General features: G+C 38.9%; 1 protein-coding gene across 1 annotated transcript; it reads right to left on the bottom strand.

The window, feature by feature from the left end:
• Positions 1-608: 608 nt before the first annotated feature.
• Positions 609-17852, bottom strand: ppp2r2d (protein phosphatase 2, regulatory subunit B, delta). The gene is made up of 10 exons (XM_057358433.1): positions 17667-17852; positions 17344-17418; positions 9823-9920; positions 9556-9721; positions 9298-9410; positions 7318-7495; positions 6690-6854; positions 3074-3243; positions 2790-2881; positions 609-2651 (listed from the first exon to the last, which is right to left on the bottom strand). The coding sequence occupies exons 1-10, from the start codon at positions 17674-17676 to the stop codon at positions 2372-2374; spliced, it is 1347 nt and encodes a 448-aa protein (XP_057214416.1). The 5' UTR covers positions 17677-17852; the 3' UTR covers positions 609-2371.
• Between the last annotated feature and the right edge of the window lie 2175 nt (positions 17853-20027).

The following is a 20027-nucleotide window of genomic DNA, read 5'->3' as shown; positions in this document are numbered from 1 at the left end:
TAAACACAAATTGACAAACATGCAAACAAAAAACGTATATTTATGAGGTATCATGAAGTCACATGACAAAGAAGCATTCTACATGTTGCTTCACACACATATATGTGACCCTGGATCACAAAACCAGTCTTAAGTAGCACGGGAACATTTTTAGTAAAAGACAAAAATACATTGTGTGGGTCAAAATTATCGATTTTTCTTTTATGCCAAAAATCATTAGGATATTAAGTAAAGATCATGTTCCATGAAGATATTTTGTAAATTTCCTACCTTAAATATATAAAAACTTTATTTTTGTGAGTGGATGGTCTGCCACAGTGCCCCTGATTAACAACTTCAAGGGCAATTTTCTCAATATTTTGATTTTTTTGCGCTCTCAGATGCCTGAGTTTTAAACGGTTGTATCTCAGCCAGATTTTGTCCTATTCAAACAACTCATATATCTATAGAAAGTTTATTTATTCAGATTTCAGATTATGTAAAAATCTCAATTTCAAAAAATTGACCCATAAGACTGGTTTTGTTGTCCAGGGTCACATATGTGCAGTAAGCATTACACTTGTATTATAAATTTGCTAGTGTTGCTTGAAGAAGTGTTGGCCAGTGTGCTGTTTTCAGATAAACACAATTAAAAGTTTATTTAACTTTGGTCAAAAATAATCAAACAAGTGTACACTTTCACAATGTTAGCATCATCATCATTTAACAAGGATCACGGTCTGAGAGTTCTCATCCGACCCGCGAGTTCCCAGATTTCAAGAGCATCACAATCAGCTTTACAATAACTTTGTACTTTATAACCGTCAAGTTAACGTTTGTCATTTTGACATTTAGCTGCTGCATGTCAAAATTCAGCAGCCTTCAGTTTGTCATCACTGCTTTCCTTAAACCAAGTACTGATGCGGGAGAAACCAGATCACATTTCTGCACAAATCCTTTACATTTGCACAGGAATTGAACTAGGAGCATCTCAAAATCAGCACGTGATCGGTGTTCATCTTCGCTTGACTGGAGGGAAGTCAGTACTGTCTTAAAGAGGCACTCAACACATCGTGTTTGATCTGAGTGTTCTACGCCGGTCAACGTTGACCGTGTGATGTCTCTATTAGTGTCCAAATACTAAGCCGCAGAACCGTAGCAGCACATAAACGGACAATGAAGTGCTAAAAAAAGAAAAGCACGTAGGGAGATGAGTATTGTGGGTAAGCGCTGGGAATATTGAGATCTAGTCTTCGAGGTAATTCATAAGGCGGTAGAATCCCTTTACAAAATAAAGAAAGACATAACTGTAACAAAAACAAAATAAAAAACATGATCTAAAATGCAAACCAGACAACAATACTGACACTTATCATGGCCAATGTCCTCATTCTAACAGTGCAACCGCAAGTTCAAGTACTACAATATGCAGATTTGCTTCCCGACCGGCACGTTACAGAGGAATTCCCTTTCCTATTCTGCTTTTTGCCTTTCGCATTGCCTAATTTTTAATAACCAAGTTTTTAATTCATCTTTATACACTACACATTTTGTTTTTCTGGAATTCCTCTATAACATTTCCAGTCTGGCTTCAGCAGTCCGGGTTCACATTTTCACTCTCCAGATCTACAAATGCAGATTACATGCGAACGAAGAACATAAAACCCATACATACCTGCTCGTAATGTAAAAACACTTTCTCTCTGTAGTTATGTTACTTTTATTGAGTGGCAATATATAGATACAGTCAGTGAGTAGATATTATGCATGAGAAAACAATAGAAAATAAAAACAGAACAAAAGTAAAAACAACTGTCCACTGACCAAAATGGAGACCTGTTTTAAGTGCTTAAAAAGGTAGACAGGGCCTGAGACGTAGGCCAGGGGAAGGAATGTTACCGGGCATTAACAAAACATGATGTTTCACACAAGGTCTGAATTTCAAGTCGAACATTGACTACATACGATTTTGACAGCGAGACTTGTTACTCGTCCTGTGGAGCGTTTCCATACTTTTGGTCGTCAAATCATAAAAACATAAGACTCAGCCGAAGACGAATACATGTAGGACTTGTGATTTCTGGCCTCCTAATGCTCATTGGTGTAGGTCGCTTGACATCGACCCCCCGGGGTTGTTTGGTGTGGAGGGGTCGTTGTGAATTATTAACGGGCTTTTCCAAATATGCGGTCCGTCTCATCTCCCTTTACACAAGTGCTTCAACTCATTCTTCGAGAGGACAATAGGGCCATATTTCTCATACAGATTTACGACTAGGCTTAACGTTGCAAAGTGTTTTCGAGCGTCCTCGGACCTGCGCCGAGAGAAACGGGGACAGGGATAATTCTTGATTTTATTTTTTTTGTTGTCGTTTTTTATTTTGAATCACTTTTTTTAATTCATTTTGTCCTGGAATATATACAGGTTGTTGGTGGCGGCCACAGCGATGACGTTCTCCTTAGGGTGCCAGGCGGTGTGAAGGATCTTCTTGTTGAAGTCCAGACTGTCCACGCTGATTTCGTCTTTCTTTCGTTTGCCGCCGGTGCACACCTTCCGCGGTTTGAGCATGGCACGGGGTTTACTGTTTTCCCTCGAAGCCTCCAGCGTGATGTCCCTGCGCGTGTTCCTGTCAAACATTCTGAAGAAGTTGTTGTAGGAACCCGTCATGATGGCACTGAACGAAAATCAGACGGGGGATTGGCCAATGACAGACAGACACGACCACATTTGATTCATTTGCAAGCAATAACAGGATTAAAAAAAGATTAACACTTTGCCGTTAAGTATCTGCCCTTATAAAATAAGGCCTCACCTGTCTGAACCATTCCAACAGCACTCAAATTTGTCGAAAATGCAGTCATTCTCGTAGAGCGAGCACAACTTGCTACGTAGGTACTCGTGTACCTGCAATTGAAGAAGCACATGATCAATAAAAACGAAAGATACAAGTCATGCAAGAAAATAAGACATGTTTTAGCGCATCTTGAAACTTTGAGCAGTAGTATTTGAAGAATGTAACAATCCAAAATGTGAAACGGCACGTTCAAGAAACATGCGCGAGCACGTTTTGGAATGTCAGCAGTCAAAATGAATAACCTGGTAGGTTTCCACGGGCCGGTTCTCCATGTTCAGGTCCCAAACTTTAACGGAGAGGTAATCACGAGTCATCATGTATCGCCCGCTGTGGCTGAACTTGACGTCAGATATGGAGGAGATGATTTCAGAGAAGAACGACCGGCTACTGGGGTCTTCAGGCTCCTCGAAAACTTCAGAAAAATAATTATTTTAAGATGACAATTTTCTTTGTTGTGCATATCACAAGAAACATCATTTTTTGAAACTCCCAGCTCACATTTTACATGAACTCAAAGGCAGCATTTGGCACATCATACTAGTTTTTCCACTTCAACAGAAAGCAAAAGAAAAAAGAAAGCGATACAGTATTGCATTACTCCTAAAAGTCACAGTTACACCGCAAGCTTCAGCTTAATTTTTTACTTTAAAATCACCTTTACTTGCTTTAATCACGCATAGACTCATGAAATAAATGTCCGTGTCGGACACCCCTGAGGCCTCCAGGGAAGAGCAACACCCAAACTCTGTTATTTCGTCCGCTATAAATAACAAGCACAACTGCATTCCATTAAAGCATAAAACATCTTAAAACAAATCTCAGGGTGGAGTAAAAGATCATCTTCATCACGCTCAACGCATCACCTTTAAGCAGTACTCTAGAATTAAATGCTTATGCACCTTAAAAATAAACCAACATGGGAAGAGACAGGATTTCAATTGCATTAGTAAATATGCAATGTGCATCACTTGTACTGTAAACAGGTAACTAGATTGTTTTTAATGTAAAGGTAACCACTACATTTGCAAAGCTCAATATATGGAATCTATCCCACAATGCGATGTGCTCAACTTGACATCACAGGGCTCTAGACTCATTTTTCCCCATTGGTCGTACTGGTGCGATTCACTTTCTCAGTCGGTCGCACCAACTTACAATTTGGTCGCACACTTTTTTTATAGTAACCATAATGCTGCGCAGAACGATCGGAATATGACATCAATGTTCCGTGAGAGCGTTTTAAAAGTAAATGGAATGAAGTCAAACACACACTTTAGTTTGTCTCTGCTCGCTCTTTCCTGCATTTATTACAAGCGCGTCATTCAGCACTCATAAATCACATAAAATGTTCAAATAAATCTTTGGTGGGGCAAAAATGCACCTATGACACTGCCTCCACGTAAGAATATCAATGACTACTTCTCTAGCCCCGCCCACTGGTTCGCGCATGACAGAACTGAAGTAACAAGTGGCGCGGAACCAGATAGAGCGAGCAAGCAATAAACATGCAGTTAAAGACCACAAAATATTATGCAGTCAGTGCCCGGTTGTGGAAGAACACAGTCGCTGCATAACCTTCCTTCGGATTCCGACATTAGTGGTTGAAGTTTATTTTTAAAGACTTTCCAGCTGATGTGGGTAAAACATTACCGCGGATTCCTTTGTGAACAAGGCACAGGTCGACGCTGGATTGGCGGAGAGACTAAAATTAAAAAGCAGTGCTGTGCCGTCAATATTGGATCCGATAGGAATGGCGCAGCAATCTTATGTTAGTAAAACATATTTGTACTATGCGTCACTATTGATTTGTTAGAGATCGCTTGATATACCCTGCGCCCTATTCACACGGGATTAGTATTACCTGTGGACCTCTAATCATTTGTAATAATTGCAGAGGTTGTCTGTGATCTTAATCCTGTGCGAATTGGCCATGTCTGTAATTTGTAAAGTAAAACCCCCCCCACAAATTACCTACCACATTTTGACGAACACCAAGGTCCTGTGATAATATTAGTCCCGAGCGAATCTCTGTGATTTTGCGGGCTCATATATCATTTTTCAAGGCTTTATCCACCGTTTGCGAATAATGGAGGCTGTTTTGAAGTGTTTTTGCATTATTTTGGGTGCTGGGTCATATCCATAAATTACCGGGAGTCTCCCGTTTGTTTATTTATCATGGAAACTCTCTTAACATTTGAGACCCGCGATCGCGGTGATCTTCTGTCCAGTTCGCGATCACGGGTCTCAAATACGGTCATATATCATTAAACGCCATACAACTATAGGCTACACAACCTAAGTGCAAAGCTTTGCCATCACATCCGGGAAATAAGTCAGTAAATTTGAGTAAAATCACAGACTTCAATTATCCCGTGCGAATGCGCCACATGAAACACAGATGTGGTGGGGAGGTCATTTATAAATCACACGAGGTCCGCAGATAATACCAATCCCGTTCGAATAGGGCGAATGTGTAACCTAACGTTACGTCTCTAACCAAATTCACAGAAGGCTCCAACTAAGTTTACTACGCAAACTGCCATCCAATCATAGCAGCGGGCGTTTACTTCCAAGTCTTCAATGCGGCACGCCCATTAAAACCGAGCGTTTGTCGAGTCGGCCTCAAAACCCAGGTAGAAAATAACCTATTACTTATGACGTTCGCGTTGTTTTTACATTCAAAAACATCAAAATCAATAAGTAGACCTCATACAACAGTATAAAACAATTAGACATGTGCCCGGTTAACCACGGTTACCACCAAATCCTGCTGAAACCGAGCTGGCTGCGATAATGCAAGGTATCGTTTATTTTATTGATGCGTAGCTTGTCCGTGAAGCACGGCTCTGGGATCAGTAGAAATGCTGCTCGCTTATAACGTGCATTTAAAAAAGCAACACTCGTCAAACATGATCATTATAAATATACTTTATTATCATGAAAATACCTGAGGAGGCTTGAGGAACAGTGATAAAAAGATGTCCATAGGCATTTCCTACTACTATGTGTGTTGTGGTCTTCTTCTGCAGTGCGTATTTGGAGTTTCTGCACGAGAGCGCCCTCTGGCTTTCGGATGCAGCAGCATTTTACCGTACTTCACTCACAAGTTGTGCATAAATCACGTGATGTATATTTTCGGTTAACCGGGCATATGTCTAAAAACAATAAACAAGCCCAGTTCATGATACCTTTAAGAATATTTTTATCAAAACTGTGCACTAAAAACCATCATTTTTCATGGTTTAGTTTTTTCCAAAAGCATCAAGAATAAAACAACTTCCTCCCAGGTCCAGGAAAATACAGTATTTCACAAAACTTATTTAAAAATGCAAAACAACACCGCAACGTCAGTTGGAGTCAACATGCCGGCCAAGTTCAGCATACAACAGTTTGAAAGATTTAAACAATTATGCCTACAGCTTCATTTACCACTTTATAGCATGATACCAAAAATTGAGACTAGTTTTACAGATACAGTACACAAAATAAATGGTGCAAACCAAGTTACTGAAATGAAAAAGGGGTTAAAGGTGTGTATCAGGGGTGTTGTTGCTCTATCACATCCAAACCATTTCAATGTCATGCACTTGAGCGACTAATGTCCTGCACAGGAAGTAAACAGCTGGTTGTTCTAAATGGCTGAGAATAGAGCGTTCGATCAATTACATAAACCCGAGATTACGTAACGTGAAGCCCTGCTGACAAAAAAACAACTTTCCATAGCCTGTTAATGAGAGAACACGATCGGGTTCCAGGAAAAGAGGACACCGTGTCAGGGACGGACACGTTTAACTCTTAGAAATAGACAAAAGGGAAACAGAGGGTTTAAAAACAAAGCATTCAGACAGCGGTACTCACATTTGCTATGTCTATCGCAGAGCGCGGCCGCCCTCATGTCACACAGACGGATGGTTCCCTTACTGCTGCTGTACACAAAGACGTTACACTGATGCGGGTGGCACTCGGCCGCTGTTATCACCTCCGTCAGCTCCTCCATATTGGCCGGCTTTATATCTACAATGTCTGAGGGTGAACGGGTCAAGGACACCAACAGAAATAGCACAATAACTTCAATCACAGTGTAAGAGGTTCAGATGTTTTATGGCTGGAGACACGATGGTCTGAAGCAGGCGATTGGTGGATGTTTAAAGGGCTTGTCCTTGACCTTCCGACCTTAGAGTTCACTATACCACAGCAAAATACTGTGGCTCTACTGTGAAACACAAGATATTTTGAAAAATGTCTCCATCCAATGTTGTTTGGTTATTAGCGTTCTTTAAAATATCTCTTTTTTGTGTTCTGCAGAAGAAAGTCATACAGGTTTAAAATGAAATACAGGTGACTAAACGAAATAATTTTCATTTTTATCAACCTATCCCTTTAAGGGTTTCTGGTAACCTTATAGACACAACCAAATTATATTTTGGTCAAAAGGAAACATTCCAATAAACACAAAGATGTATAACACTGATGACAAAAAGGATACTAAAACTTCTATCTGTGATTTCTAAATGCCAGAGATTTATTCTGAGGTCGTCTGCAGAAAGGTATGTTTGATAATCACTATTTACTGAAATGGAGTTGATGTGATATGTGTGTGCGTTTGCGAATATTCTGCGCGGGCTCGCCTCCACCATCAGGTCCATCGGCATCAGGACAGGGACCTGAAGAGCAGCCAGAGAGAGACACGAATCATGAAATATTAACATGGTTGAGTAAAAAATATAAGTCCGTATTGAGTCTCTTTCATCCTGGATTCACATGATAAAACATACTGATTTCTGATGAGTTATGTTGTGTTTATATATGCGTTTGTGTACCCGAGCGAAACGGCTTCTGAAATTAGAAAAAAAACAGGACAATCGCGCTCGGGCACAGTTGAGAGCAACCGGGATACATGCGAGTACGCCCTTAGAATTTTCCGGTTTGATTGCATGGTGACTTTAAAGCCCTATTCACTCGGGATTAGTATTACCTGGGGACCTCTAGTCATTTGTAATAATTGCAGAGGTTGTCTGTGATCTTAATCCTGTGCGAATCGGCCATGTCTGTAATCTGTAAAGTAAAAATTCCCCTGCAAATGACCTACCAGATTTTGACGAACATCGATGTCCTGTGATAATATTAGTCATATTAGTTCATATATCATTAAACACCACACAACTATAGGCTATACAAACTATACGCAAAGCCTTGCCATCATATCCGGGAAATAAATCTGTAAATTTGAGTACAATCACAGGATTCACTTATCCCGTGCGCATGCGCCACATGAAACACAGATGTGGGGAGGTCATTTCTAAATCACACGAGGTCCCCAGACAATACTAATCCCATGCAAATAGGGCTTAAGTTAAATATGACATGTCACATGTATGAATACACCTTAGACGAATTTCAAACAGCGTTTTTGTTCCTTTGAAGGGCACTTCACGAATGGAAAAGTCGTTGCAGATAAAGAGACATTGTTTTTCATTGCTCAATTGGGCAAGTGTGTTATATTATTTACATTCCAATTTCAATGACCAAATAATCTATTAAAAGGTCTTTGTTCTTTAAAAGGGCGTACTTGCAATATTATATTATCATTACTTAAAGGGGTCATATGACACGGCTAAAACGAATATTATGGTTTGTTTTAGATGTAATGCAATGTGTATGAACGATTTAAGGTTTAAAAACGCTGCATTTCCACATACCGTGCATGTTTGTATCTCCTCTTTGCCCCGCCTCTCTGAAACGCGCAGATTTTTAACAAAGCTCATCGCTCTGAAAAGCGAGGTGTGCTATGATTGGCCTGTTAACCAGTGCGTAGTGATTGGTGGAATACTGCATGCCGGTGAGGGAAATGTAACGCCTCTTACCATATTTAGAACATCACGTTCCAAAGCAATTGTGCTGACAGGTACACCCACCTTACTTGAGTATACATTTGGGAGGTCTTAATCAAATCAGCTTTGTGGGGGTGTGGTTACACGAGGCGTTTCAGGCAGGTCTGGGTGAGCATTCGCTTTTAGATAGAATGCATCTTTTGTTCAGACACTCGAATTTTTGCAATTTTACGTGTCTAACACATGCATGGGCAACTTATAACACACCAAAGACACAGAAAAACACGGATTCGCGCCATATGACCCCTTTAATCAGTGGCATGAAATATTTATAAAATGACAATAATAACGACTATCGCAATTATTTCTAATGCAATTAATGGTCAAACAAAAAGTTGCCATCACGACAGGCCTACTGCGAGGTAACATAATACCAAAAGATAATAAAATAAAGTAAAACATGAAAGTACAACATAAAAAGTATGCAAACGTAAAAACAACACATTAATAAAATAACATTAAACAGTTCTATGAGCTCTTTCAATCGAATATTTAATAAAAAACGAACATTTTATTAGGAGAAATCTTGTCCATTAAATATTCGTTAAAGCAGTGTGAACAGGACTGAGACTCACCCGTAGCGATGTGATTCTAAATGGATCTCTCAGTCTTCCATCTTCATCTTTAAGATTATATCCTTCCGCCCGTTTGTCTCGCTCGCTGATCTTCCATAGTTTGATGGTTTTGTCTGTTTGAGAACACAAAACGTAATGTAGAAGAAATTCTACATCAATTCTATGAAAGGAACAGCCAACCTTTGAGCTCACTTCATTTAAAGAAATAGCTAGGCATCACAAAAATAATAATTCAGTAAGTTAAGTTTCTGTTCTTACCGTTTGTGGACAGAAGAAAGTGTGCAGCGTTCTGTTGTGGGAGCCATCTGATTTTATTGATCTTCTCCTCGATTTCTAAACTTTTCAAGTAATCAAACTCCGGTTCATGACTCTGAAAAGTGCTGTACACGTTATATTCTCCTCTGGAGAGAGACCGGTTTTTACTCTGCGAGAGGGAACAGGTTAGTGAACACACATTAACACCAACTCCGTTTTACTGTTAACAGAAAGATGAACAGAATAATAGAAATCTTTGGCTGGCGTCACCTCCTGTTCTCGCTGAAATATGACGACTCTTCCCCCTTTGTCTCCTGTGGCTAGTAACTCTCCCGAATAGTTAAATTCAACAGTTGATATAATGTCCGCTAGAGACCGAAAAGGAAGATAGATAAGAAAGATCATTTATTTCATACATTCAATGTGCAAACTGAGAAAATAAATCTCACACAAAAACACACTTCAGCCAACATAAGATCATAATAGACCTCCATTTATTTACATAATGGACATTTTTAGCCTCATGTTGCACAATCAATCCATAAAAAAAGTCTTCTAAATGCTTAGATTTCAACCATTGTGCGTTGAAATCAAGTGTTCAAGTCTACTACACATCACATGCGTTCTTAAATCTATCATTGTAAAAATAAAACGTGTTGGGAAATGCATTCTAAACATTGTCCATTCAAGTCTCCAACATCACCTGGCAACGACCAGCAAAAGCATGTAAACTAAAGCATATATATTTTCCCATCACAACTTCCTGTTTCAAAAGGAAATGCATCAACACAGGAAAAAAACTGTGCTTGGTCTCATATATGATGAACATTAAAGGGATAGTTCACCCAAAAACGAAAATTCTGTCATTTACTCGCCCTCAGGTTGTTCCAAACCTGTATATATTTCTTTGCTCCGATGAACACCGAGAAAGATATTTGGAAGAATGTTAGCAATTTTCAGTTCTGGGACATCATCAAAATATTGTATTTTTTTGTTCTGTTGAACACAAAATGAGATATGAAGAACAGTTCTGGGGCACCTTTGACTACCATTTAATTGTTCCTACTACGGTAGTCAATGGTGTCCCGGAACTGAAAATGACTAACATTCTTCCAAATATCTTTCTCTGTGTTCATCAGAACAAAGACATTTATACAGGTATGAAATCACACGAGGGTGAGTAAATGACAGAATTTTCGTTTTTGGGTGAACTATCCCTTTATACATGAACCTGTGACGCTACACAATCCTAACACGTTTCATGTGGATCTCTCTCTCGTCTGATCTCTCGCTCAGAGGGAAGGACGACGGGGAACAGAAGCATGATTCAGTGTTCCTGAAACTCAACCATCAGCTCATTACAGGCCACAGATTCACACCTCTATAATCTGTCGTCAGTGACGTAATCCATCTTTTATTTTACTGCAAACATTGTTACTGAACCAACAAAGAAGTTGTGGTGCATGTAGAATCCGGTGCCCTAAGAACAAAGATTACAAAAGATCAAACAAGGTAAGAAACAACCAATGAGTGACAAACTAAAATAAACCAGAAGTGCTACTATGCAGGAACAGTGACAGTGCTACAGGTTTTGTTTCAGTATAAAGCATGACAACACTTTATGGTGTCAGATTTTAAAAAAGATTTGAAGGTTATGATATGAGAAAATACAAAACATAAACAGCATGGTTCATCGCACCCAAGACACCAAATCAACACGTTCCTCCAAACCTATCTGACCTACCCTGTATATCCACAAATAAACATGGCACATCGCAGTGTTCGGAGAACATATTTTAACATGCAGAGTCATTTGATTCGGCACCTTGATGATCTATGAAACAACACTAGATTGGACAACAGATAAGAAAGTCACAACAAAACGGGCCCAGATGCTGTGATGCTCCGAAAACATCACAAATATAGCTTATGCTGTGTGATCCCAGTCTCTCAAAGCATATCTTATAAATATAGGGGACTTTTATTTTGCTTTTTGGCCCTTTAGGTTCTTAACAGCATTTTCTGAGCATCTTATATTATGATATATAAATAGAGACGACCCAAGAGTTTAGCAACAAACCTCATGAGAGAGAGGAAGAGAATTTTCCACAATATATCAAAAAGATATGAAGGCAAAAAAAGCCATTAGTTCATAGAAATCCAGTGTGTGTGTGTGTGTGTGTGCGATGAATCAATCTCCAGTCACACCTACATGACAGAAAGTAATGGGATGACTGGAGCATTAGTCTGTAAATCTCATAAAACCTGATAGAATGTGCAGGATTATATTTCAATCAAATCTTTAAGAAAGAAACTATATTCTGCTAATTAGGATCATAAAGATTTTGTGTGACGTTCTCATCGTCGCTGTCGGGCGGAAACCTCCTATGTCCAAATTTGGTCAATTTCATATTTTTTCACAAATCGAAGCTATTGTTCAGTCCCCATGTGGGTCTGTTATTTTTACAAATTATTAACCAATCTAAAGTGTTGAAAATAGCTTGAGAGCAAATCTCTTAACTCCATTGGACACTTCAACTGTCTGAGAAGTATCGTAACTCCACCTCTTCTTCACTCCGCGGGAGCCTCTTGGCATTACGTCTCCTGATTGAAAGTTTTTTAGACAATAACGAGTGAAAATAGTTAGGTTAGATACATTTGAGTAGGTCTGTTTTGTTAAAAATCGATAGCTGTAATGCTTCGGTGCAGAAGGAAGCCCNAGAGAGAGAGAGAGAGAGAGAGAGAGAGAGAGAGAGAGCGCGCGAGTTGGAGCTGAAACTGGAGAGCAAGCGAGAGCGCGTTTTATTCTTTTACTCAATGATGAATACACTTTCTGTTAATCCGCGGGTCACACGCGTTCCGCACCGGAGAGCACGATCCGTACGGATCACGGATCATCCCGTGATCCGTTTCACCACGATACCGCAGCGGAGAGGAAGAGAAAATGCGCGTTGTAGAGTTGTTTGTCCGTTTAGGGCTGCTGTACAAAACATGGCGGCGAATTCAATGCGTGTAGGCCAGCGCTGTATGTAGATATAAACAGCTTATTCTAAGGTATTAGAAACATAATGGTTCATTACGTAAGGTCTTTATACACCTCTGAAGAAATAGTTTTGTATATTATATTGTATTTCTGTCAATAGATCCTCCTAAAAATTCCGTATTGTTCCTTTAAGTCAAAATTTACTAGTAGTGTTGAATCAGGGGACAATCAAATAGTCAGCCCAGTTAACATTTTTTTATCGTAAACAACTGATTATTGAAAAGAGGCTGCTTGACAAAACGATTCTCCCATAAACATCATGACCTTTAGCACAGGACTAGTAATGTGTAATGAAATGGTAAAACCGTCAACCCTGTTACTTTTAAAAGCACAGTTTTAAAGGCATATTCTAACATAGCAATGTGTTCATTCTGTTGGTACAATGTTATATATTAACACTATAAAATAATCTCAAATAATAATACTAACATAAATACAATCAAAATGTTTCAGACTATCACACCATAGTACACATCATACCGTATATTTGTCAACCCTTATACGTCATTGTATTCTATGGAATTCCAAAACATTGAGACGAATAACAGCAATAAAAATTGGAGGAAATATTTGCCATAATTGTCATGAATATAATGCAAGCGTCTTAAAAAATGTCTTATTGAGTTATTAACATGATCAGTTATTAACTATTCTGATCTTTAATCTAACGCTGCGTCTGCACATCCTCCTCCTGGAGAGCTGTGCTACAGTACTGTATACAAACAACAACAACAACAACAACAACAGAAGCTGCGGAGGAGACACAGTCAGGTATATCACAAATGATGCCCACCCATCCCAAAAAAAAAAACGCCACCTAAGCAAATATTAGCGATTCGTCCCGAAGCAGCTAACGTCCACATCGGACATCCCCCCACAACCTACAGCACCGATTACATCAGCGCCTCTCGGATGGAGATAAAATCACAGCATCACACAGCAAACCCAAACAACACAACATCAGATGACACGAGACCACCGGGGAGCCTCTTCGGACTAGGAAACGCAGACCAAGCCTGACCTGGAACGGCTGAAAAACAAGCAGAGCCCTCGCTGTGAAAGTCGGACGGAGATAAACGCGCACATACCCATCCTGAAAGGCAGAGAGAGGCCATTATAGCACAGAGAGAGGGTGTCGGCAGCGCAAACACAAGACAGCCGCCGAAGATTTAAGAGCCGGGGAGAAGATGCGGTGCGGACGGCGTGGGCTCGCCCGAGGGGAGGGTAAGAGCGGGGCGTCCTGCGACCGCGCTGGGCAGGTAAGATGAGGAAACCCTGATGTGCATGACACGGACCCTTCAACCAAAACTCATACAAATTTGATTTAACTTATATTGCTTTTTTCTGTTCGAATAAAAGTCACTCATGCAATACAGCAGCACATATATAACTAGGTTTAAGCAATAGAGAGTTTCATCATTTAACAATTTTATAAGATCACTAAATAATAGATGAAATATTCGTACTCATCATTGTAAAGGAAAAAACACTATTTGCAAAACCCAGAGACCAGTGGTGTAGTCCTAACAAAAAAAGTGGTGTACTATCTTCTACAACCATTACCCATGACCCCAAATGGTCAAAAAAGATAGAAGTCAGTGTGATCGTTTTTTCTAGTAGCCTAACACGCCAATTATTACTGTTAAATATGCCTTTTATTAATATGTATGCATAATTCTGCACTTATGCTTTGATTTTGATATTTTTTGGGCTGCGAAAAATGTTGTGTATTTTTTTAAGAAATGCACTAACTGAATGAAAGAATCGCGTGTTTAAAAACAAAATAAGAAAAAGGCGATTAAGTTAAGGGAAAGCAACCACAAATGCAGCTTGGAGACGTTTTAAGCAGCAAAACAAGTGGGTGTAGGAGGGTATATGCTAACATAGATCTTCAGAAGTCGTTATACGCAAAAAGTAAGCATACGGCGAAATACGTGCGTATGGCCCAGACTACACCAATGCCAGAGACAAACATAAAGGGTGACTAATAATAATGATTTATGGCAAAAATAAAAATCATAAAATATGGAGATACGAGGTTTAAGAAGGACAGCAGCGTTATCTTGTTTTCTTAGATCTAAGAGGCAACAATTGTTGTTATCAGAATTTAGCCAAAAGTTTTAGCTACACTAACAACATTACAAAAACTTATTTCTTTATAAAGATGTTTTACACAATTATTTCAATAAACTCCTTAGAATGAGTCTTTAGCTTCCACGTTACTCCAGGATTCATTGTAAATTATGTTGCGTATTAATAACAAGATGACGACACCATTATCTAGATTCACAACTAATCCTCTAGTTTCTTTTTTGAGTTAGGGAAGTAAAACAAAAAAAATAACATTTTGACACTAACTTGGTTATAAATTAATAATCAAAAATGAGGCAGTCACAATCGATTCTATGTTTGCATCCCATAACTAAAAAAGACAATATTATCACAACGCTGGACCAGATATACAAACACATGCCTTGATGGCTCAAGATAAAACGAGACAAACTTATATATTTGCATGAGTATGTATAATTATCACATCGGCATTTTAAACAAAATTCCCACCGCCACAGAATTACATGGAAGATTATCATTTCAAGCAATCACACAGTGATCTTTAAATAACCTTCTCTTGCACATAAGGGCCACTCCGCTGGGATGATATTACACAAGTCCATATGTGTCCGTTTCCTAGAAATCTGTTTTTATTTTCACAGAGTGCGAAGCGGAGGTCTGGAGGTCACATAAACATCAACAATAAAACAATTAGAGTAACAAAATGAAGTGAATTGAAACACATTACACAAAATATCAAACTTCAATCTTGAAGGCTTCCCTGAACAGATCTAACTGACAAATGGTCACGATACAACAATCACAATGTGGGAAAGTTCAATGTATCCATGTTCATGAACATAGTCTTGTATGCCACAAATAAAAAAATTACTACAAAACCTGTTTTCTCTGTAACTTTCATGTCTGGATCCCCATCACGGAGGCAGACTCATCTTTGGATGAGGCACACGGATAAAAACAAGCTGGTCGGACCAGTCGGACGTGCTTTCCGCTCTCTCAAAGACAGGATGTGCTTCCCTACAAAAGCCCCGGAATTCAGCACACATTCCCACTAACCCCCTGCCACCAGCCTCTTCTATCAATAAGACGTCACGTGTGGCACGTCATATCGAAAACGTTTTTCTATTAATTATAATGCACAATGTGCCATGCTGGTTCCTCAGACCGCCAACAATTTACTACATAGGATTAAACAACCAAATATCTTGGAAGATTTCTTTCCTGTTTTGACGCGCTTCCTTCAGGACAGACAGTTGAGGTGGGACGTCAATTTAATAACTAGTCATAGGCGAGGATCATTTTCTTTAAAGACTGCATTTCTATAGAAAAATGTGAGCACGCCTGTGAATGCAAGACGAGTCATCAATATTTTCAGCATGTTTTGACAGAGCAGGCTTTACATTTGAAACGCCCAAATGTTTGAATCAGTTGTCAACGTTTCATTTTCCATACCATATAGATGCTAGGGCTGTGCAAAAATATAGATACATGTAACTATCGCAATGTTTTTTTTCCCGATAGCGATACCTCTACTATCGATAATTTTTTTTACATCATGTCAAATACAGTACATACGGCCAAAAGTAAGTGGAAGCGAGCATGGCGAAAAATATAAGAACGCTTGGAGCTCTCAGAGCTGATGTGTGGGTGTGCTTTGGTTTTCAAAAGAAGTCATGGAGTAATGAGTTATATAAAATAATGCTGTTTGTAGGCGTCGCAAGAAATGACACAAGTCACTTGGCTACTGCAGTGCATTAGACAAAAAGTTTATTAAGAAAAGTAACAATGACATTTATTGTGCTTTCACGGATGTGACACCAGCACATTTACAGCACAGATGAACCAGGGTTTTATACTGCCCATGTTCATTGTTTTAACTGTAATGCACCACAACAGCCAAGTGACTTGCGTGAGCCACCTTATTCCCCTGAGCTACCCACTTGAGGGGCACAATCCACAGTTTGAGAACCCAAAGCTCTGATCTAAAGGTCCATGCATCGCAAGCACATCATGGGATGTTTTTACACTCATCCTTACAGAAAACCCCCGGTGGTGCACAGCATGTTGTATTTCTAGCTCTACTTTTTACATTTTCTATTTTAAGTATTGCAATATATCACAAATGTGTGTCGTATCGAAATACACAGCAATATATTGTATCGTGATATGTATCATATCGAGAGGAACTTGCCTATACACAGCCCTAATAGATGCTTAGAACAAACATGGAATAATATTCACAGTATTTCTAGTGAAATTGTCCCTATCACAATATTATTCTATCTTACCTATATGACACCTTTTAAGTGCACATAGTTGAGTTCAAATCGAATAGACATGGAAAAATACTGTCATTTCAATAGCGCCTATTAACTTATTATACTATCTATCTGAAAATGTTAACCGTCAACTTTGCAGCAGCCCTAACATAAAGATGACATGAAATCTAACAATCACGAACTAAAATCCACAATATATCTATCAATACTACAGTCTAACGACCAACATTTAAACACGGCCCCTTTAAATATAACGATACTCTCTTGAATATAAACAATTACATTTATAAAAGTGGACATTTATAACGATCCCATCTCCTGCCATCATTCTTCATAAAGTTGTCTTTCCATACAACGAACATTCACTCAAGTGTATTGAAAAAAAGACAAATGTACCTTCTGCAACATCTTCGTCTATGGCTCCTTTCACCTGGGAGAAGCACCACTGGAAATCATTGCCTCCACCAACCCCTGCAACAAACACAAGTGCATTTAAATGCATGCTCGAATCGACCTCACACAATCATATGATCAACCTAAACCCCAAATGCAAACATTTGCATGCATAAACACCCCACACGAGCATGCATGCTACCGTAAACCAGCACACACACGGCTTGCTTTAGTGTCATTTAAGGGGTCTGGTTTAATGTTTAGGCCGCACCGCTGCTGCGCGCCCCCGCCTACCAACACAAAAAACCCCCGCGCCGCGCGTTTACCTGCCATCATCGCCTCCGTTTCGGGTTCGAGCCTTCGGTACGGCGTGTCCTCGAGCTCAGCCGGGTGATCGCGGGCGCACAGTGCGAACGAGCGCGGAGTGAGAGCGAGCTGAGACGCACGAGATCAGCGCGATCGGGACCTACCCGTGATTTCGTTTCGGTTCAAGATGGCGCACAATGCCCGTCGACATGACGCGGTGACGTCATTTAATCGAACGCAGCAGCGCACCCGGCGCGTCGTCGCTGCGCGGGGCTTTGCGCAGGGAATGACGTTTTTCAACACAGCAAACGGCGCGCTTGGTTTACTGTTTCTGCGCTGGGATTTGCGCAGAGAGTGTTTGAAAAGCAGTTGGCTAAACAAAAGCACTTGTTATTAAGTTATTTGTATGATCGTATACCAGTTTTCTACATTGAATTATTGTTATTTACTCCTATTTTTTATAATATTTTAAATATATATTTTTTGATATTTGATAATATTTGATATAATGATAATTGTTTTGTTTATTGGGCCTAGTTAAAATGTGACTGTCGATAAAAAGCCAGTGTGGATTGGATGGGTGACAGGTGAAATCAAGTGTGGTATCGTTGAGAGGACAAATAAGATGACATTTAAGAAAACATAATTGATTTATACATTAAATTGACCTTAGGAAAGCTGTTTTATTGTGAAAACTTACTCAATATAGCTATTGAGGATTGTCAAAAAAAAACAATGTTTGCAGAAATTTTTGCAGAAAGGCTATGAGAAATATTTACAGGCTAAATATGTTATAAAGTCTTTTTGAGGCCTGTTCTGTGAACACATGCAAGTGTTTAAACAGTTTTTAATAGACCTCAACATGGTTGAAAATTAACTGAAGATTGGGGCGAAAATCCCCCCAAATTCAAGATGAAGTGTAAATATGGCTTTTGTTGACATTTATGATATTTCATAGTAGGCCTATGAACTGTTGAATAATGTTGAATTACATTTAACAAAAGACAACACATATACATTTAATAAAGTAAAAAAAACCTTTAAAAAGCCCTTAATGAAAAAGTTAATTTCTGACCATGGCTCTAAATAAACACACACCTGAAACGATCTCTGTTAGAAAGTGATGTTTTTCTTAACTGTTAGAAGGTGCTGTAGTTCAAACGACTCGCCACATGGAGGAGCCACTTGTATTTGATATAAATCAAGTAATTGTAGCTATAAGTGAGTTTTTGTTTATTTATTCCACTTCATATTATGGTCCTGTGAATTTATATGATCAAATATTGATGTAACAGTATGAAGTCTGTAAATTGTTCATCATTTAACAAGACTCTTACATCGACCTATATGATTTAAACTTCATAACAACCGATAAGACAACTTCAATCACAAATGACGTAAGAAGGAAAACCAATGTCCTGTTCAGTCCATTGAAAGAGAATATAAATATAGCATACCGAGTAGGCTAATATCAAAATGAATAATTTATCTGTTGGCAAGACTCGTGTGGATAGGACAGATGTCTGTAAATCAATGTTCTACAGAGAGCAGCACAGGTCAAAACTAGTGAATATCAACAGAGACATCTTTCAATAGACAGTCATTACCACAACAACATGAACCCATCATCCTTCACTGGTAATGAGAAATAAAACAAATGGGCAGTGACTTAAACGACAGACACACTCTTTTAACACTTAATAAAAGCTTTTCATGAAATGAATTAATCATTTACGTATAAAAAATACGAGACAGATGCTCTAGTATTCCTGCATGCTGTTTAGACGATTAGATCATTTTTACACATTATGTCTTCTTCATAATTCAAAATATAGTGTTAGGAGATTATCACAAATATTCATTTGTAAGTCTAGCTTTGTTTTGTAATTATTGTGCTCAAAAACACTATGAATTTCAATCAGAACAGTTATATTTATTTAATAATACAACATATTATTTTGGTCACATTAAATTAAATCTTTCTGACAGCACATTTTAGAAAGCTTTGTAACGCTCTTGTTCTAACGAGGTCTTAGGTTGATTTCCACCCAAATGGGTCACGAAATACACCACATACATTGATTGTGCATTAGCACCCTACTGAGGGATTGATCATACCATCATTTTCCACATTAACAGCTCATGACAATTACTGTGGCGTAATGGCCATAAAGACCAGCAGATGGCAGACTTTAAATATAAATGGACTCCAACTCAAGCCAACATGTGCACTTTTGATCCCAATCTAACCACTGGTATGTGTATAATTCATGTACGCATTGGTGGCTGTATAGTCATGAGCGGTAAGTGAAGGGTTGATTTTTTTAGCAACCTGATTTATGGTATCTTACACATGCAAAGCTGTTTCTCTGCTGATAAGG

Source organism: Triplophysa rosa, linkage group LG18, assembly GCF_024868665.1.
Source record: "Triplophysa rosa linkage group LG18, Trosa_1v2, whole genome shotgun sequence".
Classification (NCBI taxonomy): domain Eukaryota; kingdom Metazoa; phylum Chordata; class Actinopteri; order Cypriniformes; family Nemacheilidae; genus Triplophysa; species Triplophysa rosa.
This window is presented reverse-complemented; position numbering and strand designations above follow the sequence as displayed.